At 46.0% G+C, this 22,993-nt stretch overlaps 1 protein-coding gene across 2 annotated transcripts; it reads right to left on the reverse strand.

Moving 5' to 3' along the window:
* Nucleotides 1-1,060: 1,060 nt before the first annotated feature.
* Nucleotides 1,061-22,265, reverse strand: gas2l3 (growth arrest-specific 2 like 3). Of its 2 annotated transcripts, none has more exons than XM_041029957.1 (9): nt 22,142-22,265; nt 12,086-12,138; nt 8,019-8,205; nt 6,847-6,965; nt 6,422-6,563; nt 5,386-5,449; nt 5,126-5,267; nt 4,068-4,172; nt 1,061-3,290 (listed from the first exon to the last, which is right to left on the reverse strand). In XM_041029957.1, exons 2-9 carry the CDS (start codon nt 12,107-12,109, stop codon nt 1,905-1,907), a joined length of 2,169 nt encoding a protein of 722 aa, XP_040885891.1. In that variant the 5' UTR covers nt 12,110-12,138; nt 22,142-22,265; the 3' UTR covers nt 1,061-1,904. The 2 variants fall into 2 exon arrangements, with proteins under 2 accessions (XP_040885891.1, XP_040885890.1); XM_041029956.1 differs by lacking the exon at nt 22,142-22,265 and adding an exon at nt 14,038-14,178.
* Between the last annotated feature and the right edge of the window lie 728 nt (nt 22,266-22,993).

Genomic DNA, 22,993 nt, shown 5'->3' on the forward strand with positions numbered 1-22,993 from the left:
ATATGACTTGTATAACTATCTAAACCACTGAACCTCTGTTTTGTTCATTTATCTTCTTTTATTTTTTTGTAAGCTTCATCTCCAGCACATTTCTGCTCTCACTGTTTGTCAGTGCACTTCTGTGATTTTTTTTTTTTTTTTGTTCCTGCCCCAGGTGCAGTAAAACCCAACATGAGTGAGGGAGGTGTCAGTCATGATCAGCCTGCACATGTTTACCCAGTCCTGACACACGAGGACTAATCAGCCAAATTAAACACAATCACCTGTGTGTGTGGGTTCACCGTGGGAGGTGCGAGGCCTGTAGATGCTGGTTTCCCTCTCCTGCAGGAGTCTGTGCACACATTTAAACAATCACTCAACAAACAGAACTGATAATGTTGTGCATTCATGATTAATTCTTCTACATTTCTAGATATTTTCCTCCACCAGACCGTTTTTTGTGTTTTTCTTACAGTCAGAATACTTTGAGGACTTAGTTTTGGTATCCAGGGTAAGAGTTTTAAAGCTTTAGAGGAGAAAACAAATCCTCGAAAACATTTGGAGCCTTGCGCAATGTGCAGCAGAGAAACGTGGGTAATGAGACGCAGGCAGTGAGGCCAGGGTGGTTTTTTTTAAACACACTTGTCCGTTTATTAATCAAAAAGACAAAACGGTAGCTGGAAGAAGAGACACAGTCAAACAGAATCAACATTCAAATTGTGACAAACACAGAGGTTTCTGTAAAGTGCCAAACAAGAAAAGAGCCTCACTGATAATATTCTGTATATATACACACACACACATTTACACAAACACCACATAGAAAACTAGATTGTTAACACACACCGACAAAATTAGAAACCATATAAAAACCAGTCTACACCAAGTAGATTCTGCTCTAAAAGGATTTTGGCCGCTGAAGGACCTGGTGAGTGTTTCCTGTTAGAAAAGAGGCGGTTTGTTTGATCAGTAGTTCATCGGAGACTCTGGCTTTTCTCTGAGAAACCAAAGTAACGAGTGCTCGTACACACTGTGCAATTTTCATCAGTTAAAAACCATCAACCCCTCCCACCCCCCCAACCCTCACCCCCACCAACACCCCCCGATCATCTAATACATTCTAATGCCATTCAGAAACATGAGATTTCTGACGAAGGCACGCGACAGGAAGGATCGTTTCCTGATGACGCTTCACACGGCGCCATCGAGATCAATGTCCCACCAAGATATCATTTATACAAAAATCAGTCCAAAGCATTAGACCTGACTATCCATCAGTGGAAAGTGTTTTCTCACTGGGGAGAAAAAAAAAAAAAGAATCCGAAACCGTGATTTGTGTTCCAGTTGTATCTCTGAACTTCCAAAAATGCACAACTTTGGAAGCACGTCAGAGAAAATGAGACACACAAGCTGCTTCGCCGCGAAGAAAAGTCATGGCTCTGTCCTGTGACCTCACTCTGAGCTAAGTAAAAGCTTTGAGTTCAACATCTGATTCAAACTGATTTTCCTACAATGTTTGTTCTTTAAAAGTCCGTTCAGACAAATAGCTTGTAACGTCTGTACAGGTAACGAACGTGGACATGTAAACACTGTGCAAGTTTTCATGTTCATCGGGTTCATGGAGCTGAACTCTCAGAAAAAAAGACCATCAATTCATCACAAAGACAAAACAGAGCATGACATCTTTGACCCTTTTGGATTAAAAATTAAAAAATAAAAGACTATTAAATAACACCCCAAAAAAAAAAGAAAAAACAAAAATAAGAACAAAAATAAATTTGCAGACCAAGAAAATGGTCTAAAGTGAGAAGCTTTTTCATGACGATTAGTGACGACAGTGATTTATTTGAAGAGTCTGAGTTTAACAAGTGCTGGTTGGTGGAGAGAAGCTGCGTCACCAGCCTGTCTTCCAGAAGACTGCCCGGTTACGTCTTCTGCTTCCTCCTACTGTTCATTTCAAAATAAGGGTCCTCACTTCTGCCCTTGCACTGTGGGGTCTTCTTGCCGATGCTGGACTCGGCTTTAACTGCCCTGACGTTGGGGCTGGACTTCTGAGGGGCCAGGGTTTGTCCTGGAGACGTTTCAGGCTTTAGAGCTGACTTTGTGTTGGCGGGGTTAGCCGCAGCTGCTTGTTTTCGACCCGTCATCTGAACTGCACCTGGTGGTTTCTGATTGGCTTTGCTGGAGGGAGAGGGACCCATGTTGCACCCTGGGACCCGCCCAGGGACAACAGTGGTACCTCGTGGAGGGGTAGGAAGGGCAGCCTTGGTCGTGGCCAGCCCCTTGGCTTTGGCTGTGGTCTCTTTGCCCTTTGGCAGAGAGCAGGCAGGTTTCGGCAGCGCCGGGGACGCTGTCCGTGAGCTGGGAGTCGGGGTTCGGGACTGTGGAGTCGCTGCCCTCGGAGCTGGTGTCACCGCGGCTCGTGTGGCTGTCCGAGCTCGCCTGGCTGCCTCTAGACGGAGGCGTGAGGCTGGGGAGCCGGGGCGGCGTTGTGCGAGGCGAGAGCGCTGGCTGGCGCCCGATGGGGGCCGGGCATCCTTTGGGGTGGGGGCCTGCACTGGTGCAGTGACGGGGCAAGGCACAGTAGCGGTGGGAGATGTGCAGGGGCTGGAGGGTTTGGGGCATTTGGAGGACGGCTCGGGGCAGACGGGGCTCCTGGGCTGAGAGGTGGCACAGCGTGGTGACGGTCTGAGCTTCGGTTTGGAGGCGGGGCTTGGATCTGCGGTGACAGGTGATGGGGATGCTGATGGAGTCAGAGCTTTGCGATGGACCTGCGGACCCTGACACCCTGAGCTGGGAGACAGTTTGGAGGAGCTCCCCACAGGCGTGGAGGGCAAAGAGGAGGAACCTTTGGTGGTGATGGGCAGGGGCAGCTGGGTGGGTTTCCTGGGGCAGGAAGGTGTCATCTGGAGGTTCTTCTTGGGTGCTGCTGCAACACCCTTCCTGGACAGGGTGGGCGTGCAGGCCGGAGAGGCGGTGTAGGACCGAACCATCTGACCTGCTGCGGTCACAGGCGTCTGCTTACAGGCTGAGCCAGAGAGGGACGAAGACGATGAGGCGGAGGAGGAAGAGGAGGAGGAGGAGGAGATGAGGTTGTTGACGGCGGCGAGGGGGTCCATGTCAGGAGGAGGCGGTGGAGCCGCGTTGCCGTGGTGACCTCCCAGGCCAGGGGGGCCTTTCTGAAAGGCCAGGATCTTCTGCTCCAGAGTGGTGAACTGCAGCACCCGCAGAGGGTCGTATTTCATCAGGAAGCCACGCAGCGTGTCCCAGCCGCCGCCCACACGCACCATCACGTGTTTACCATGAAGCATCTGAGGAGGGTAAACAAATCATGCTGCTGAGCGAAGACACTGAAGTTTGGAGTCAAGTCTTTACAGACGTTTGTAAAAATAAACAGTGACATATTCCTTGAAAGTCCCAGAGTTTCCTCTGCACAGCTATAAATGAGCCTGAGTCTCAATGGCCGCGTAATTATGATGCAATCCGCCGCTATTGAGTAACAAGCTTACATGTGTCCAATCACAGACATCTCTGCCAGCTCACACACACACACACACACACACACAAGCTGGCAGCAGCCCGTGTTGTCAGTGTGTATCCTACTTTTAATAGGATATAAACAGAGTATTTATAGCAGTATCTACTGTGCTGCATCAATACTAGAACAGGCGCCAGTTCCAAATTCAATAGACGTAAAAAAAACAATGTGACGTCTGCGGCTGCTGTTTGTGTTACAGATATTGTCCATTAAGGAAAACATGGGTTTGGTATAGTTTATCTTGCGATTATCGTGTCAGATACTCAGATTTGTGTTTCTTCGCTGGCACCCACAGGGAAATTCCTTTTCTGTTCGGCGCTGTCTCCAGTGAGGTCAAAGGTCAGGGTAAACCACAGAATAGCAGTCTTTGTTCCAGCACGGTCTCATTCAGTTTTTACCTCCCTGCTCCTTTTAGGCTGTTCCATCCATTCACTCATTCATTAAATCCAACCACCGCAAGTGACTGAGCTGCTGCATCTGACTGGGACGACTTTGGATTACAAGAAGAAGAGTGTGTGTGCTTGTGTGTGTGTGTGTTCACAGCTCTCACCCGAATAAAGATGGTCTTGTCTCCCAGCCTGTAGCGTCCCTCAGACAGGTACTCAATGGAAACTCTGTTGGAGCAGTTGCAGGGCGGGTCGTCTATGCCGTGCTCCTACAAAGAACAACAGAAAACCAGAAGGCCACCGGATTAGAGGTCATACTGCTTGTGCTTATGACATGTGATCATTTCATAGCCTTCATGTCTGTCCTCGGGAAGACACTGTCTCTGCACGCAAACGTAAACAGACGGCAACGCTTTGCAGTTAGAGAATAATTCAGCAGCGACTCGTGATGCTGACGCCGTTTGCTGTAAGTTAGTTATGTGTTGCTGCTTCAGTGTATGAGGGCAAATATATCTGTGAATAAATAAACTGGTTGGTGGACGCTTGAATCCAAACTGTCTTCCACTTCAGGGAGTGTGGTTATATTTAGATCAGTTGACTCCTCTGGGAATAAAACCCCCAACACTGACAAGTGTACGAGCCCCGCTTTACCCACTGAACTGGACAAGAGAATAAACCCCGCCCCCCCGCCGACATGAATCACACTGTCCATCAGTGATGGTTTAAAAGTATTAAACCCACAGTCAGTGGAGGAGATGGTGTGTTTACACTGATGTATGAACACAAAGTTCACCGCACTGTGTTCTTATGGCTGCGTGACCGCACATATCCTGTAGCCTGGAGGCCACGTGTGACAGCGAGTCACAGGGCGCAGGCAGAGAGTCACGTGGTCAGCTGTGATGTGTCATGTACCCTGTGGGAGCGCCAACGAAGCGGCAAGAGCTGCTGCCTGGCGCCATCTTGGCTCGGCCTCAACTGGGTCGCATGTATATACTGCCTGCGTGCCGCAAACGTGATCACCCCGTGCCTCTGAGTCTCCAAGGTGACGCACACGAGACTGCACACGAATTTATGGTTTGAGCTCACAGCAGCTCGGCAGCTAGTTCGACTATTCGCCTGCCACACTTCCTGCCTCCAGGTGGAAGGCGTCAGATTCTGTCTGTTCAAATGGAGGGGAGCTCATTTCCTGTTTCCTACGCTCGAGTCGTCAGTCAGAACTCACTCCAGGCTGGTACAGGCCGCCGTGCTGGCAGCAGACGCTGAAGGTTTTGACGGCCGCAGGGGGCTCCTCCGTCATCAGCAGGGTCTCCTCCAGCTCGATCTCCTTCTCCAGCTTCACGAGCACGGGAGGCTCCACGCCGTACCTGAGACACACAACAGAGTTCACGTGAGCACCTTCAGCGACGACGACGTTTCGACCAATATTTAAACCTAATTATTCAAAACCCACTGAAGCGTGTTGCTGCGTGTTCAGAGACTTACTTGGAGACGATGCGGCCGATCTCCAGCAGGCAGAGACAGACCTGCCGAGGCTCCTTGTGCAGCACTGGGGGCAGAAAACAGACCAACCGTTAGATAAAACAACGTGTGTTTACGGTGGGCAGAACCAGAGGGCTGAAGGGCAACAAAATTCACGTGTCCAATCTGAAAACGTGACATTATGAGCACATAAGTTAAAGTTAATTATCCCCTGAGGAGATGTCAGGTGATTCATGTGGAACAGAGCAGAAGTTTGTGGCTACTTTAATAAAACAGCACTTTTTTTTTTGGAGAGCCATTAGCTGTAATGAAGTGATCCCCCCACACAGAGTACTCAGGGTGATTACTCTCCACACACAGATCCTATTAAACCATTAAGATGGAAGGCTTAAACTACAGATTCAGCCCTTAACTCCGCAAAAGTTATTAGAAGATTGCAGCCGAGGTCTCGTCTGTTTCACCCCGTTATCATCCTCAATATGAAGCCCAGCGCTGTAGAGCTGCAGCTTATGGATCCGGCGGCCAAATAAATAAATATGTTGTGGTGTTTTGTGCAGACACATCCGCTCCCTGGGTTTTAGTCTTTTCTTGCACAGGGCTGTGATTTTTAATATTTCTCAACCTTGTTTTGGCCCTGATGTAAATTTTTGGGGGGATTTAACTGATGCTCTGTAAAGTAAAAAAAAAAAAAAAAAAAAAGCTTAAGGGGAAAAAAGGGAGTTTTTTTTTTTTTCTCCAATAGGTGAACGTCTAAGGGATTCAGTGGTGTGACAGTGGCCAAGCACACGCAGGAAAACTCATCATCATACCAGGTCCATACTTTTCCAGTTTAAAAGCATGACTTGACTTGGTGTAAGAAACTTCTTTAGAAACTCCACTGCACTTCAGTTTCCTGGGATAAAACATTTACCAGATGGTTAAGGAGACATTCTTGGATAAAAAAAAAATTTCCTCTTCCTCGGATAAACAGAACTTGAACTTTGCTTCCATTACTGGCGATTTTCCCCGTAAACACACATGCACCTGCCGCAGAGCTTACCGAGGCCCTCCGACTCAAACAGGTAGGTCTCCTCCACGCCGATGTGTCGACACCAGGCCAGGAAGTTGGCTGTGTTGTCGCGGGCGAAGAAGGAACCCGGGGAGGCGTCGCGCTTACATGCGACCTTCCTCGTGGGGAACAGCTGCATCGGAGAAACAACCAATTATTACAATGAACCTCAGTTACAGCAAAGTGTTTTTGTTTCTAAATACTATAAATGTCCTTATGCAAAGTGACAAAGTACAGCAGATATGGCAGAAAATCTCTAACACGTAACAAATTAATTCAGGCAGGGATTTGTCCACACTGTGACCTGCACAGTGCCACCCCCTCCTCACCCCCCCACCCTAACTGTGTGTGAGCATGAAAGCTGCCCTTTGGATGAGAGTGAGTCGAGCTATTTTCATCGCTGCCGTCTGACTCACCTTGCCGAGTGCGGAGGGGCAGCTCTGGGCGATCTTAGTCTGCAGCACACCGATAAGATGGCAGAGCTTCACGCCGTTATTCAGCTCCTCCATGAAAAACTCTGCTCTCACCTCCTCGCCTGGAAAAATGAAAGTGAAAAGGCACAGAATATAAACGGGCCTTTAGAAAAGACTTCATCTGACTTTTTGTAGGTCCAAACTACATCTTCAGTACAAAATAAATACAGTTAAATCGCAGATTTAAAGCTAAATTCCTCTTCAGTCCATCAGCTTTTATAAGCTGTTTTTGTTCTTTGGTGTCTTTTGTTGTAGGACTCGACAAAAAGACTCCATGTTGAAAAAACAGTTGCTTTTCAACAGAACACTCCCCTGCAAAACTCCTCAAGGACCTATGGCGCTCCCACGACCTCTTATTGTAAATCACCGCCCTAGAAAACTCAACAAAGGCCACTGAGTCCGACTTAATTCACACTGGGAACAAATTCCACAATGGCCATAACACTAAGTGACTAAGATTGCTCCACAAAAGTTTATTTTCCATGTAACAACAGCCGAGCCTCGAGGCCTGAAACTCTACGCCCCCTGCACGCCACCTGTTTCTGCAGCACCCGGATCCTCAGGACTGACAATCAGATGGGTCAGACAGTTTGAAAAAATCTCAAAATGTGGGGTGCAGGTCATCACGGTCACGCTACCAATAACTCACGCTGAGCGTTCAGTACCTGCCCACATTCCTCAGGAGGAAAACTGAATGTCTGCTTCATAAAAACGGTTTCAGGAAGTCAACAATGGAATCAGTTTCCAGTCAGCTTCAATTTCCTCACTGTTCCATTGTACCGTGAGGGACAATAGATGTCAGTATAATGGCAGAGACGGATGAAATGAGGGATTTTGTTCCACTCCTGTTTCGCTAAGGCCCAGTTGGAAATAGCAGCGTCCAAAATCCAATTACATGGGAGACCCGTGTCAATTGTGCTTTGGTATTTTCCTAGCCTCGAGCGGGACACTGTTAGCATGCAACTGTCAAATTGCTGCTTTACAGAGCACATGCACAGGCTTCTATATCCTCACCCTGACCCAGGTTTTTCCCCAAAAGATGTCCAAACAGCACTGGTCCCTCACCTGTCAAACTAAATCAGACAAAATGATCTCAGCTGGCGTGCAGAACTTACCCAGCATGCCGGTGAGCCAGATGGCCAGATCCTCCTGCATGGGCACCAGGGTGGCCTCATGTCGCACCGCCAGCCACTGGTCGTACTGGAAGACATCTGCGAGGCCGGGGCCGTGCCGCTGTGCTAACGGGCTGCGAGGGCTCCTGGGGCTCAGCAGGGGGGCGTCAAACTTCTCCCCAAACCACACCTGGACACGAGAGGAGGGGAAAGAGAAAGGAAGGTTAAACGTCACACTTCCATCCACATTAAAAAGGAATCGGCAGGTGTCAGCAGGTGAATTTAGTTACATCTGAACAGAAAAGCTGTTACCTCCTGCTTTCAGTCTCACTGTGATGAGACCGTGAACTATTCCTTTAAAACTTATGTAAGACCTGTTTTTATTGTCTTACTGCCAAATGTCCAGTCCTAATTATCACAGCATGTTCACAGTGCCTGCTGCTTTTAACCCTGAATGTAGGTTAGTTTCTCCACAGCCTGCTCTCTACAAGCCAACGCTGCAGCATTATCATACTCTATTTACCATCCAGCCCGGAACTGTGGGAATATGAGAGGAGTTTGTGTGACCCATCCATGCAGAGAGGAAGCGTCAGGGATGCCATCACACCACACATCACTTCCACGCTCTACTGGAGCTCACAGCACGCACCGAGCGCTCCACGACGACACACCGCCACTGCAACGCCGCCTCGTGCCGACGGTGGTTTTTACTGCGTTTTAAAACATTATAATTTCATCTTTCAATTTACAAATGTCTGGGCTTTTTTTAAAATTTTATTTCCATTGTTACAGTTTCTTTTGCTTCAAATCCAAAGAAAACCCAGTGTCAGTCGAGCACTGTTGTACTTGACTGCTTAAATGGGTGTCTGGCACACTAGTTCACAGGCCGGGGCTCAGGGGCCTGGAGCGAGCTGCTGATCCTGGCTCTTCACACCGATGTCCCATCATATCCATCTCTACTGTCACACACTCCTTCCTATTCCCTTCTCTCTCATACTTCAGCCGTGCAAAGGAGGAGCTGCAAAGGAGAGACGGAAAATAATGCTGTGTAGGATTAAAGTTCTCAGTTCCACAGCCATATTAATGAAATTACTATAAAGTTAAACGTATTTTTAGGAAAAAACGGGGACAAAATAATGGACAAATCTACTTATGGCAGGTGTTTTAATCTAAATTGAAGCCGTTGGCTTATAGCTCCTCAAAAAATGCATTTAGCTCATATTCACAAAATGGCTTTGTTGTTTTATTTTGAACTTTTTAATTGTTCGCAGACGGCAGGAGGGGTGATCTAGAAACCAGCAGCAGATGTGCACAAAGACGACTTGTCCAGACGTTACATAACTCCCTTCTGGATGACCCTCTTCCCTCCCCTGTCCAGTTTGTTGACATCTGTTTAAGATACAGCCCTTAATCTTCGTGCCCATCACATGTCATCGAGCAATAATAGGACACTGCATCCGCCGGGGTGAAGCGGTTATTGTGCTTAAAACAAGGCCGAGTCTTGTCGAGGCCTCCAACTGATCGCGTCGCTCCTGCGTACAAACTGGAAACCTCCTCCGCAGGCCCCTAAACAGAGGGGCCGTTATACAGTAATGTACTTTAACATTCAACTTCAGGCACCTTTGACTCACTTTCATGACTGAACAAATTCATTGTTGGGTCAAACCAACAGCCCTGTAAGAGCCTATAGTTAGTTCAACGTTAGGATTAGGGACCTGCAGACAAGAGTTTAGAACTGACGTCAAAATGGACGTCATCGCTTTGAGAAAGTTTTGTTGTTGTTTTTTTTAGTCCTACACTCGACCCCATTAGACACAAGACCGAACACACACACACAAATACACACAAAGAAGTGGGAGAACACCTGATGTTCTAAACTGACAAGGTTACCTTGTCAGATGAACAAACCACACAGGGACATATACATATGTGTGTGTGTGTGTGTGTGTGTGTGTGTACATTATATAACATGGTTGAGAAGGGCAGGCAGCCTGCAGCGCTGTGCTGGGTCACAACAACATATGTGCTTTTCTCCACATCCAGCTAACTAAGAAAATAAGGCGGCGTAGTGTAACGTTTACAAGTTACGTAAAAGACAGTGTGCGGATTAGAAAAGACGACTGAGCAGCGGGGATAATCCCACCTCATACACCGTCACCTGACTGCACACAGGTCCACATTCAGGTTTTAAAGCAGACTAATGTTGTGAGTCTGGGGGGGGCTCTCAACAAAACCTTCTTTTTCTTACACCACCTCTGTCCTCACTGGGTGCAGGAATGTGGTTTGGTAATCCAGCAAAGAAATGCAACCTGCTGGAGATTTTAAAGCACCCTGAGCCTGTACGTTACCATTTACACTCCAGGAGTTTATCTCATGTTCTTAACCAGAGCCACTTATAGTGAGGGCGACTAAAGTCCCAGAGACAATGCTCAATAGCAGGAAGGTCAAAGGGCAAAGTGGGACACGCCAATATATTCCAAAATAATCTCATCAATCGACTGTAGCAATAAAAACTAAAACTAAAAACTCTACAACTCAAACTATAACTAACATTTTATCAAACAATACCAAAACGCTTTTCCAATCCTTTTTTTTTTTTTTTTTTTAAACTTCCCATGGTCTGGCTGCTGACCTTTGGCCTTTCAGGATCATAACTAAACACAGAGCCGTGTGGTTTGGCCAGGCTGAACTAACAAGGTCACACTGCTCTTTTCAGAGACTAAGAGCTTCATCTTAGAGAAAACAGACAGCGTATCCATGGTGTTAATGATGAATGTACTGATGAACACTGCTCCTCCAACACATCACTTGTAAACCCCAGTGTGTGGGATGTACCACTGTTGCATTAAAACAAGTGCGCATATGCTACTTACACTTCCATGAGTCTGTACATTTTCGCCACGGGTGGACGCAGCAGTCAGAGCGTGACTGCTTATTGAATGTGACTGTGCTCTACATGGGCAGTGAAGTAGCTGCAGTGTTACAGCCTCTGCAGCATCACTACAGTCTGACCGGGATCAATATCCTCACAGGGAGCCTGTGATAAACACGCAACACCAAAAAACAAAAAAACAAACCCATACCTGACATACATGAATGAATGAAATATGTCTGCACTGTTATAACCAAATGTGAGACTATTAAATTTAATTTGCTCTATGCTGAGACATGTTTAAAATAATAATAATTAGGAAATCAACACCTCTGATATTGGATGGGAGCTGCACTTGTGTAAAAACATGTTTAAACTTAAAAAAGGATGAAAATAAAGTTTAAAAAATTAACTAGATTTTGTCCCTGACGTTATTAATTTCTAAGTAAACTCCTCTGACCGGGGTTAAAGCTACAGTGGCTTTGGTAGAACAGAGATACTGCACCACAAAAAACTAATCTAAATATGGCCTGGCACAGACCAACCTTTAATTAACACAATCTTTTGAGTTAGTCTGATGTGTCTGAAGCTGCAGCATCCAACCACAACTCCATCAACAACTGTGGGGAGAGTCTTCACGGCCTCGTCAACACATCGCCATTAGTCTGACAGGTTTCCTGCCACATGTTATGTGCACAGCACTGAGATGCATATTTCACATATCTACGGTCCAAGGCGGGCCAGGACTTTCCACAGCAGATGACAGAGAAAAGCGCTCCTCGCCGAGGTGCTGCCATGTGACGAATCTGTAACACGATACATCTGTTGTTTTGGATTTTGGGACGGCTGACACTTCGTTGCTGGGAGGGGACGGGGAAAAAGTGTTGCGCATTCCACCCACTCCCCGTTAAATTTTAAAAAAAAATGTGTGGTGAAACTCCTCAGGGTTCCAACAGAGGAACGCCAGACATGCATAACAAAAACAAGACGGCGTGCTGTAACACAGGTGGGCCCGTCACAGCTGTTGAGTGGGAGACAGATGTCTGCAGCTCTTTATTCAATCTGAATAACTCCTCAGTTTGGCTCACAGACAGTCTTAGATGACTTACTGTTTGGACCCTAAGAATGGTGCTGACTGCCCCCCCCCCCCCAACCAATCAAAGCACACCTCATCCCATGCAGGTGGTGAGGAGATTACCTGGATGCCAGTCTGGACAGCCATGACCGCGGTGATGGACTCACTTCTTCATTCTGTGGAAAGATGAGACAGAGAGATAGGTGAAAGAGGGATGATATCACAATCAGTCAGCTGTGCTTCTGTCATGTTGCAGTTCAGAGAGTCAGTCGCCTCCGTGTTTCTGAAAACCACTTTATCAAGATGCACAAGGCATTTGATTACGCAACAGGCTACTCAGGTAGTTTTTAAAGGAACAGTCTGACATTTTGGGAAATACGTCTATTCGCTTTTTGGATGAGTTACATGAGAAAATCAGTAGGGGCAAATAGGAATATAGATTATAGATTTTAAGGATTTTAGGTTATAGATTTTAATTATTTCTTGGCAAAAAACAGCTGGGATGGTGACTACTCAGAGTCAACACCTAAACAAACAAGCTATGTTTTAGTTGTTGAGCTTTAGAGGAGCTGGGGGGCAGATTTCCTAAACTAGACAGACTCAGACTAAACTAAGCTGATTGCTTAACGTTCCAGATCTTTACTTAACACACAGACATGAGAGTGGAATTGATCCTCTCATCTAACTCTGGGCTAGAAAAAATAAAATGAAATCATCAGTGTTTAAATCAGACAATTTATTTACTGACAGCTCAGTTGCAATGAGACTGAATTCCAGTCAGTAAAAGACTCATAATGTCTGTCATTTTCTGACATTTCACTGTTGAATCGATAAAATAACTAGCTTCATGATTCTTTAATTATTCAAATAAACGTAAGTTGCAGAAATATAACATATCCAGTTTATTTTCTGCCCTGCAGTGGAGCGTTCTGACTCTTGGGACAAGAGAAAGTCATGAGAAAAAACTGAATGACTCCCTTTCTTTCCTGCATTTCAGACAGGAAATGCAGGAAAGAGAGCAGAGGAATGATATGTAGCAAACAGTCCGGTCAGTTTGTCTATATGGTCGATATGCTGACCATCAGATCGCCCCACACACACACACACACTGAGTTTTAAGCTTCATTCAGGACGTACCCTGATTATCTCATCAAGTCCATTCAGCTTTTAACTAACTTCAGACATGTGGCTCCTCCATTGCTGTCCACACGGATTCCTCTACATTTCAGCACAGAAGCCAGTCACTATGATTTACTTCAAATTCACTGTGTAATGAACATGTTACCAAATCTACATAAGATCCTATTTTTAACGGTGCTGGAGACGGCGTGTCTGTGGTTGTGATAATGTAGTAACATTATATAGGATTGTTTACCAGGATATAAGCTGTAAGCAGGCAGTCAGGATGCTGAGAACGGCCCTCTGGGTAAAAAAAAAAAAAAAAAAAGCAGCAAGGCTGTTGTTTTAACTGGACACACAGTGAGTTTTAGTAGATCAGACTTTCTCATGAGGAAGTGATGGAGTTAGTCTGAGTGCTCCTCTCTGCCCTTTCCCACACAGGATGTGAAGGATTACTCCAACGCTCAACTGTCCCTGAGGGTGTGTGTTTGACAAAGAGAGGCAGTGGGTGGGGGGAGAAAGCAATCACAAGCACGTAGATCCTAATAACACTGATAATTTGGTCAACACAGCTGAGGCAATACTCCTCCGCCACAACCATCCCCCCATCCTCCCCGGACACACACACATCCCCTCACAGAAACCTAAAATTCTCCACCAAAATAGGCTTGTGAAACTTCCACGTTGCAGTATTAATTCTGGAGGTTTCCACTGATGTCAACGTGCACAGATTGATCAGAAATCAATCATGAAGTCACTTCCTTTTCTAGAATTGCCTCCATAACCACAAACAACTAAAAATCACATCCATGGTTGCTCATCAAAGGCCCCGCCAAAGAGTGTCCAGTCATCCGACACCAAATCTGCAGCTCGGAGGAGAGAAGATGCAAGTCAGCAGCCAAGGACAGGAGGGGACAGGATGGGACGGGACGGGATGACAACACAAGGCGACTTACCTCAGAACTGAAACAGAACGGCACAGAGCAAGGAAACTGCACCAAACAACTCCAATCAGCCTCAGAAACACATCCTCATCAATGGAAAGCCAAAGCCCCACGCTACGCTCAGCGCTGTCCAGCCAGAGCGGCTCCTGGCTCTGTGCTCTCACGAGTGAGCAGGGAGGGAAAGGCAGCGAGAGAATGACAGGGAGGGAGGGAGGGAGGGAGGATGGATGGATGGGAGGAGGAGGAGGAGGTGCAAAAGGAGAGCCCTGACTAATGAAGTCGCTACGCTTCGCTAAGCTCTGACTACCCCCCCCCCCCCCCCCACTCGCTTCCCCCCAACAATTCTGTCACGGCGGGACCCTCTCACAAAGCCTCCATTGTTTTGTTAGCTTGCCACCCTCCCCACCACACACACACTCACTCACACACACACACCACACACACACTCCTTCTCATCTCCAAACCAGAGAGCAAACCAGGAACTCCCCTATCAGGATGCGATGAAATGGAATGAGAGGGAATAGAGGAGATGAGGTGGGTTGGGGGGCAGGGGGGTCACCCCCACTTCCTTTTCATCCCCCCACCTCCCTGCTAGTCCCACCAGAAACACTCCCTGAAGCTCTCAAACGAAAGCTCAGCAGAAAGTTTGGGGCTGGAAACAGGAGAACGTGTCGTGAAAGACTTGACCCTTGCATCCATGTGGGAAGTGGAACAACAAAACCACACAGAGAGCAAAGTCCATGTAACACACAACACAACACATGACGTCACACTGTCCATGTTGCTCCTCCACAGCTGTTTTCAACCAGCTCTGTTCTAATAAGCTGACCTCCAGCATCTTTCCTACATCCACCCCTCTATCCCTCCACTGTGTTTCCAAAATAAGAGAAGATAAGTTGTAATATCACGTGTTTTGAGGCAACGAAATCATGTCTGAAACCCTCCCTGTGACTAAGCCTGTTTATCAGTGGTTTACTTTAAAAATAGTACATCAAAACACTGATATTAAGAAATGAATGATTTTAGAATTAGTCAGAAATTCTAGAGAATTACACTTGATTTATGGAGGAAAGATGACGGAAATATCACTGACTGATCAAGAAATGTCAAAGACCAGGGCATAAAAGCTTGATTTGTGGCGTTTAGATCAAGCCTGAGAGGAATCCTAAGAGTCAGTGAAGTCTTTTAAAGCACTGTTTGGAAATGTCCTCAAGGCTACAGAACTGAAGAAGCACAAAACACGATATTTAGGATTTCACAAGAGAGGAACACTCCAGAATGGCCCTGGTTCTTGTCAGCACACAGGCGATGTTGAAGGGTCACGCTCAACAACACAGGACAAAGGGCAAATCTTTGGCTCTGGACTCCAGTTGTGTGCATCTGGGGCCCCACAGCAGAGCCTGAGAATACGGCTCCCCACAGGGACCAAAGGCATCCGCACACAGTCAAATGTCAAGCGCAGAGGAGGGCGAGGGAAACGGAGCCAAAACCAGGGAGGCGAAGACAAAACATGTTTTATAGCGGTGGTGAACTTGGGAGTGGCTGGAAAGGCCAGGGCTCGACACTGCGACACTGATCACTACCACGCAAATTCCCAACCGGTCGCCGGGAGGAAAAAAGAAAAAAGGTCCGACAATGCCGGCACTCTTCTGCCATCACATCTGTAATACGCCTTTTCTCCCTCCGTCACCTCCCTGTTTTGTTTTGTTTTTTTGTTTTTTTTCCAGTAAATGAGATTTTCAGAAGACTTGGCAGTTTTTGAGATTATACTCTTAGATTTCTTTGCAGCTGAGCCTCTGTGGATCATCTTGCATTCGCTGATTGTCAGGAACAGGCTATATTTCATACAAACAATGTTATTTTGGGCATTTCTCCTCACAGCCAGTTCACAGAGCAGTGTGGGAATTTACAGCTTTCCAAGATTCCCAATGCTCGGTTCAGATTGGCTTTTGTTCAGGTGCACATGTGAGCCATGCCTATATTTCTAAAGCCACGTTAGGATTAACTGAGTGAATGAGGCACAGAAACCCGGTACACAAAAGACCCTGCTCATGTTTGGGTTGACTAACCTGTATTTCTTGTTATGAGTGAGATACAGGCTTTGTTTTGGGTTTTATCCCCTCAGGAGAACTGCTATTTCTAGACTGAATGGACTCGACCACTTTTTGAGTATTAACATCTGATGGCACTGCAGCGTCACGTGTTATGTGCAGCTTCAGACAGTGCAGATTTCGAGTGCTGGGTAATATTTTGATTTTATACTGACTGTGCCTCTGTTTCCACTCGCAATTCAAAATAACTTTAAAGCCAGCGTGGTGTTTGACCTGCAGGGACACGCATCCACGTGCAGGCAGAGAAGTACTGACATGACGACTGTGGATTTGTCTTCGTTCACCCACAAAGACACATTTTGTGAAACACGTCTTTAAACTGAGTCGATTAGCTAACCTGCCTTATTAAGAGAGGCCCATTTTTTTTCTCTTCTCAACACACAATCCACTTCCTGCCAGGAAAAGGTGCTCAATAAATTAGTGGAACTGTCTTTGTCCGGGCTCAAATGAGCGGTATAATAGACTTCAGCTCTATTAAAGGAAAAGGATCTAGTTGGAACTTCCCTGTAGCCTGGACTAAACATAGATACTGTGTGTGTGTGTGTGTGTGTGTGTTTGTGTGTGTTTTGTTGACGGTGTGGGGGTGAGACATCTGTCCGCATGTTCCCCATGCAGGTCGCCTCTCTCTCTAGCTCTCTCTAGACGCAGCCGGTAATCATATAAGAGGATCAGTGCTATTCCAGACAGCAGAGGCACATCCACCTCCACAACACGCCGTCATCACAACACACTGCACGTGGTGCACGCATGCAGCCTGCAGCGCTCCGGCGGTGCATGCGAGCACCCGTGCATAAGTGCAAAAAAGAAAAAAAAGAAAAAAAGAAATGAGAACACATTACGTAATGAGTTAAAAGTAGAAGGTTCGAGCAGTGACGTTTTGATTTTCCACTACACGGCATCGTATGTGTGTCGGGGGGAATAAAAACAGTAAACCTTCATAGGTCAGAAGAAGGAGAACTACATCCAACAATTTGTGTAAATATGTAAAACTGAGCATCCAGCAGGTTCTGATCAGGTGTGAGGAGACCCAGATTTCCTCCATCACTTTTCCTGGAGGAACCATGGCACAAGCAAGTATGTTTTTAGCCATTAGACACTGCTTCTTATCCATCATACATTTAACACGTGAACGCCTCTCAGCTGTGATTCTGTTGGACAAAGTCTGGATAAAGAAGTTTCTGATGTGAAAAAGATTGAGGGTCTAATTTTAGGCATTTCATTTGATAACTTGAGCAGAGAGAAACAGATGAGTAATATCTTTGTGTGTGTGTGTGTGTGTGTCCCCAGTACCCATGATGTGAAGTGGCCGTGGGCCAGCTCAACGGGCCAGTGAACCTCCTGAGCCCTTCCCATTCCCTGCAGTCCAAAGGGGTTCTGCTGGATCCAACCGCCCCCCCTGATCCGCCCCAGGGAATACCAACTCCTCCGCTATTAAACTTCTTCCTGCTGAGCCCTTTGTGTCTGGACTTAATTACCCTGTCGGAGGAGCGTTTCATTTAGAGCCCGGCCTCCCCCTTTTCATTACAGATGGGGCCCGGTTGCTCTGTGCCGACAGGGAAATTCATTCAGTGGCAGAGAATGAAAAAAGTAAATACACTTCAACAGTCTGCTGACAAAGTGAGCCCCCCATCTTCAATAAAACTTTATTTTCTAAAGCAAGGCCGTCTCCTGTGGGCCTGTACGAGCCTGCTCATCATGGGTTTTTTTTCCCCTTGGTAAAAGACTATCCCTCTTTCAAGCAGGATTAAAACATTTCTTGGCCTCCGTCCTCTTCATCCTCTCGTCCTTGTTGGAGTGGTCTTTCCTTGGAGGTGAGACAGTGTGAGTAAAGCCCATCTTAAAGGCTTGAATGACTGGGAGCCACCTGCCAATCCCATTTTGATTTGTTGATGCTAATCCGCAGCTCACTACACGCCACCAGGTCAGCTCCAGGATTTCAAAGCCCCGCGGTGCTGACTCAGGATCAGGCTTCCTCCCCAGCTTTCCACGACCTTGACGAACAGAGGAACCGATGCAAGCTGATTCCAGGTCGGTAACAAGGGACCCGTCAATGTGTAAGCACACTGCCTCTTCCATGTGAGACGTGAGACGAGATTGTCTTTGGAGTCGAGCCTTCTCGCAAACAGAGGATACAATCAGCCACGTATTTACACAAAACATGTCGGGTCCACTGACCTGCCTGCTTAAAAACTCTGCTTCTCAAGGGACTTCTCTGTGCAACTGTGTCTCTGCTGTTTTATAGCCTCACAACATTTGTCAAACCTGGTCACCACATTGTCTTTGCATAGAAATTAAGATGAAACTCAAAAAAAAAAGGACTTAAAACTTTTCTCACAGTGCTCTACGTCATATGAGGCGAACTGAATGTAACATCTGAGCTGACTGGGTGAAGGGACTCCTCTCCACAGAAACAAGACGATGGGCAAAAGAATATCCAACACAAATATTACACACATATATTTTCCATTTTCTCATTAGTCTTGTTCCTTTTTTAAGATTCCCTCTCTACGTGACATCAGCAGCCCGTGTTGGCTGAGTCAGTCAGGAGTGACCAGCACACAGGCACAGCATCCTTTAAGCTGCAGCAGGCCTGGCAAGATGCCCGGTCTGAGCTGTTTCTGCTGACCTCACATACACACACATATGCTCACACACTAACACACACAGGGGCCAGCTAACTGCAATGACATCACTGCTTGGGTCGCAGCACAGGCTGGCGGTTTTAAACACCGGAGCACGCTGCTACATCAACTTGACCGTTGATTTTTCCTCAGCTGTTATTTAAAAACCATTTGTAACCGAGATGCATCACATCATGCGTCCATTAAACAAATGAACTGGGTCGTGAAAACTGTGAACAGAGAGGCGTACCGGGAGGAAACCAACGGTTGCCGAAACCTTTTGATTTCAAACCTGACATGTCTCCAGCTGCCAAAAAACTGCCGGGGCGTCATAACGAACGTCTACTACTGTAAACTTACCGAGGTAAACACAGTGTGAAGCACAGCTGGGGCTTCTTCTTTACTGTCAACATATTTATTAATCATTTGAATCCTGTTCTCTTTTCTGATGAACACATGACTTCATGTGACATTTAATACTTATTTTATAATATGTAATTATAATATGTAACGTCCAAACATGCAGCCCCAGTGTTGCCATGCAACAGACTTTATCAGGGTCAGTCCAGATAAGCCTCTGTAGCCCAAACAGCCACTTTGCCCCCTTCCCAACTCTTCACAGAGGATGGGGTCAAGGAGATAGGAAAGGTCGAGGGGTCGCTGAGCTCAGCCTAATTAGCCACGTTTCTTTGTCACATGATAACGCTGGTTATCTGGTGTGTGTGAGATGGGAGGGGGGGTAGGATTTAAAAAGTGGGGCACCTTTCACCTTAATCAGCCTCATCAGTGCTAAGAAGTGCTGGGGGGGGGGGCAAAACGTGGGATTCCTTAGATCCTCAGTGAGCAGAGACCTGACCTTTATTCATAAAAAGCTATGACATGAACTAATATGAAGAAATTGATAGTCCCCATGACTGTTGTGGGAGAGGCTGAGCTGGAACTGGATCAGCGAGGGTTATGTGTTTCTTGGGTCCAGCAAACATGACCAGAGCTGCTTTAAAGGACCAGGGTGTAGGATTTAGGAGAATCTATCAGCAGGAATGGGATATTATATTCAGAATTATGTCCACTGTGTTTGAATAACATCAGCTTGACCGCGATTTACAGGATCTACATTCATCCAGCTACAGAATAACAGCTCCCTTTACACACACCCATACACACATTTACCCCTGACCCCCACCCACCCACCCTCTTCCTCCCATTTTCCTCCTGTAAGCTGCACCCTAAATAAATGAGGGGTAATCCAAGATTTCATTATCATCTCCATTGTGTCCACACACGCAGCATCACAGCCCATATGTCCCCATGTGCATTTTTAACTCATTAAGCCTCCTTTGTCTCATCTGCTGTGTGTGTGTGTGCGTGCGTGTGCGCTGGAGTGTGTGTGCCTCTGTCTTCTGAACTTCTTTCAGGAGCCTTGGCAGACCCCAAAACGCGAGGCCTGATGCCAAAGATCAAGCAGATGGCGATTATGAAGATAGTTGAAACTGAGGTTGCCACTCGTGTGTGTACTTATTGATTAAGAGCTGGGCGGTGACGCCTTCGTGTGAAACAGCTAACTAAGCAATGTGCTGTGTTGTCAGTGATTTGGTGTCAGACCGTTGTATGGTCTAAACCACAACGACACTGCAGTGACAACTTCAGTTTGTTGTCTTTGGTCCGAACCATAGAGGAAAACTTAGTAAACAAAAAGTCACATGGACTCAGAGGCAGACACAAATCACACAGACTGGATAGACCTTTGGTAAACTGTCATCCTTCCTAATATTCAAACATTCGAGCTGCACTGCATAACTTTATATGCTGCACAGTGCAGCTCCAAACAGCTGCAAGAGGAAACTATTTAAAGGGTTTGACACCAACTTTCAATGGCCACCTGGGGGCAGCACCACAGGCTGTAAACACAATACTAACACCATCACCCTACAGGGTGAAGTTGATTAGCTATATAAGTGTGGAACAATACATTATTAGGATTGTTCAGTTGCAGCATAGCAGTGATGATTCATCATGAACAGCATGTGAGGATGAATAAAAACAAGCTCTGCTCTCATTCTCTTCTTCTTAAGTCATGAGTTGTAGTTACGTCATGTTCTGTGTAACGGAGGAAAGGTAACAACCAATGACATGTACAAGAAATCACAGAAAAAAAAAATTCATTCAAGCCACAAACACAATTAGTCTGGATCCAGATCTCTGAATCACTCTTTACATGGAATCGATGCAGTGAAACAAAACGGCCATTATCCCTGATTGTCAGGCTAAAAATCTCGAGATCGATTCTAGAAATCTTGTTGTTGAGAGAACAAAAACAAACACCAGCATAAATTCATCACCAGCATCTGAAGTGCACTGCGTGAATGGTCCTTCCCTGGTGAAACCCTGTTTGCAGGAAGCACCTGCTCAGCCTTTACTTCATCTCTTTTCCTCCAACAGGAAACCAGGAATGTCCCACGTCCAAGATCTAACATTAATGGATCCCTCCTGGCTGTCCTGGCACAATAGGTGCAGCCGCAGTAAACATGCTGATCAGTGTGTGTGTGCTTTGATCCAAAAACAGCAGCACCAGTGCCTGTTATTTTCATTTAGGAGAGAACTGCAACCCCCCCCCCCAACCTACCCTGCTCTTCCTAATGAAGCCATCACAAACACAACCTTCTCTTAATCCTACCATCAGACGCCACAGCCTCACATTATCACCACGCATCACCTCAGCAGAAACCGTCTCATGGGTCATATACGCACCAGTAAACTACTGATCCTCATACCTATTTATTCTCACTGACCAATCACGGATAAAGGTGTCAGTGCTCCAAACTGGCAGCTGCTGTTTCACACTCAATACCAACACGCACAGGCCTGTCAAAGCCAATTAACCTGCCCTTATATAACAGTCAAGTCTATCAAGTGCAGAGATGTAAATTGGTTTAAATTGCAGCCTCACCATTGAAACCTGATTGTGGCTCATGTGAAAGGGAAAAAGAACCACTTTTAGGTAAGAGTGAAGATCTATTATGGCAGATGTATTAGGGGAAAACAAATATATCAAAATATAAATATATCAAAAAAATATCATAAGTAACTTCAATTATTCACTTCAAGTATAGCCTTGTTTTTGAACTCCTTTGCCTAAACAATCCAATATATTTGATGTGATCTAATATTAAAAACACACGGGTTATGGTCAAAGTTGACGATATTATTTTGAGTGTTTTCTGAGGAGCCATGTTAACAGCTTCCACGCGGCTCCCTCATGGATTTTGGGGGGAGAAAGTGGAGGAAACCTCTGTACAGGCGAAAACTTTCGGATAAACTTTCCCCCCGTTAATTCGCCTCTAAGATAAAATACGATGACAAGTGTGATAAAAGTTTCAGACTTACCAGCAAGACTGAAGGGATCAGAGTCTTCACGCAGAAAACCTGGACTGTTCGTGTTGGTTTACAGATTTTTTTTTTCTTGCGCAGATCTTGGACTGGTTCTCCAGTTGGTTTAGTTACTCATGTTCTCCGCTGCCTTGTGTTTGTGGGCTGCGCTGTTCGAACCAGCCAATCAGAGCGCTCCGTCCGCTGGGGGCGGAGTCACATGCTCACCTGAGTGTCGTTTTACTGAATGATGAAAATCCATTCACAGAAATAAAATACAGATGCCTAAATAGAGCTAGAAAGTAGTATTTGGAGATTGAGATAAGCTCAGAAATAGAATATAAGGGTTTTCTTTTTAGTTTTCACTTTGAATTCATGCAGCCTTCTTTCTGCAGAGGTTGTTTTGATGCTACTTGGAATTCAAACCCTTCCACCACCAGTATTATATACTTTTCTCATCTGCACTTGTGTGCATTTTGCCTGTGTTCTCATAGTGATGTAATTTTGATCCATTATATCTATGATCCCATGTATTTCTGTGCAGTGGTGGAGGAAGTATTCAGATCCTTTATTAGAGTTACTGGAAATGTCAGAAAGGAACTCTGGGTCAGTGGTTACACCTACCATGAAACAACTGTGGAGAAAGTAGATTACATGCTGGGTGACAAGAGATGCAGGACAAATAATGCAACAGAAAAGTTTTTTTTATGTAGGCTGAGCCATGTACACATCATTTATTGTGGAAATTTGATTTCCTTTTCAGGTATGTAATTATTGGCAGATAGTGCGACAGTTCAGTATAATTATGAAGTGTAAAAAAAAAATTCTAGATTCAACTAAGATCCCCCTAGCTGTCCTCAGAGCCCCTTA

Source organism: Toxotes jaculatrix, chromosome 22, assembly GCF_017976425.1.
Source record: "Toxotes jaculatrix isolate fToxJac2 chromosome 22, fToxJac2.pri, whole genome shotgun sequence".
Classification (NCBI taxonomy): Eukaryota; Metazoa; Chordata; class Actinopteri; family Toxotidae; genus Toxotes; species Toxotes jaculatrix.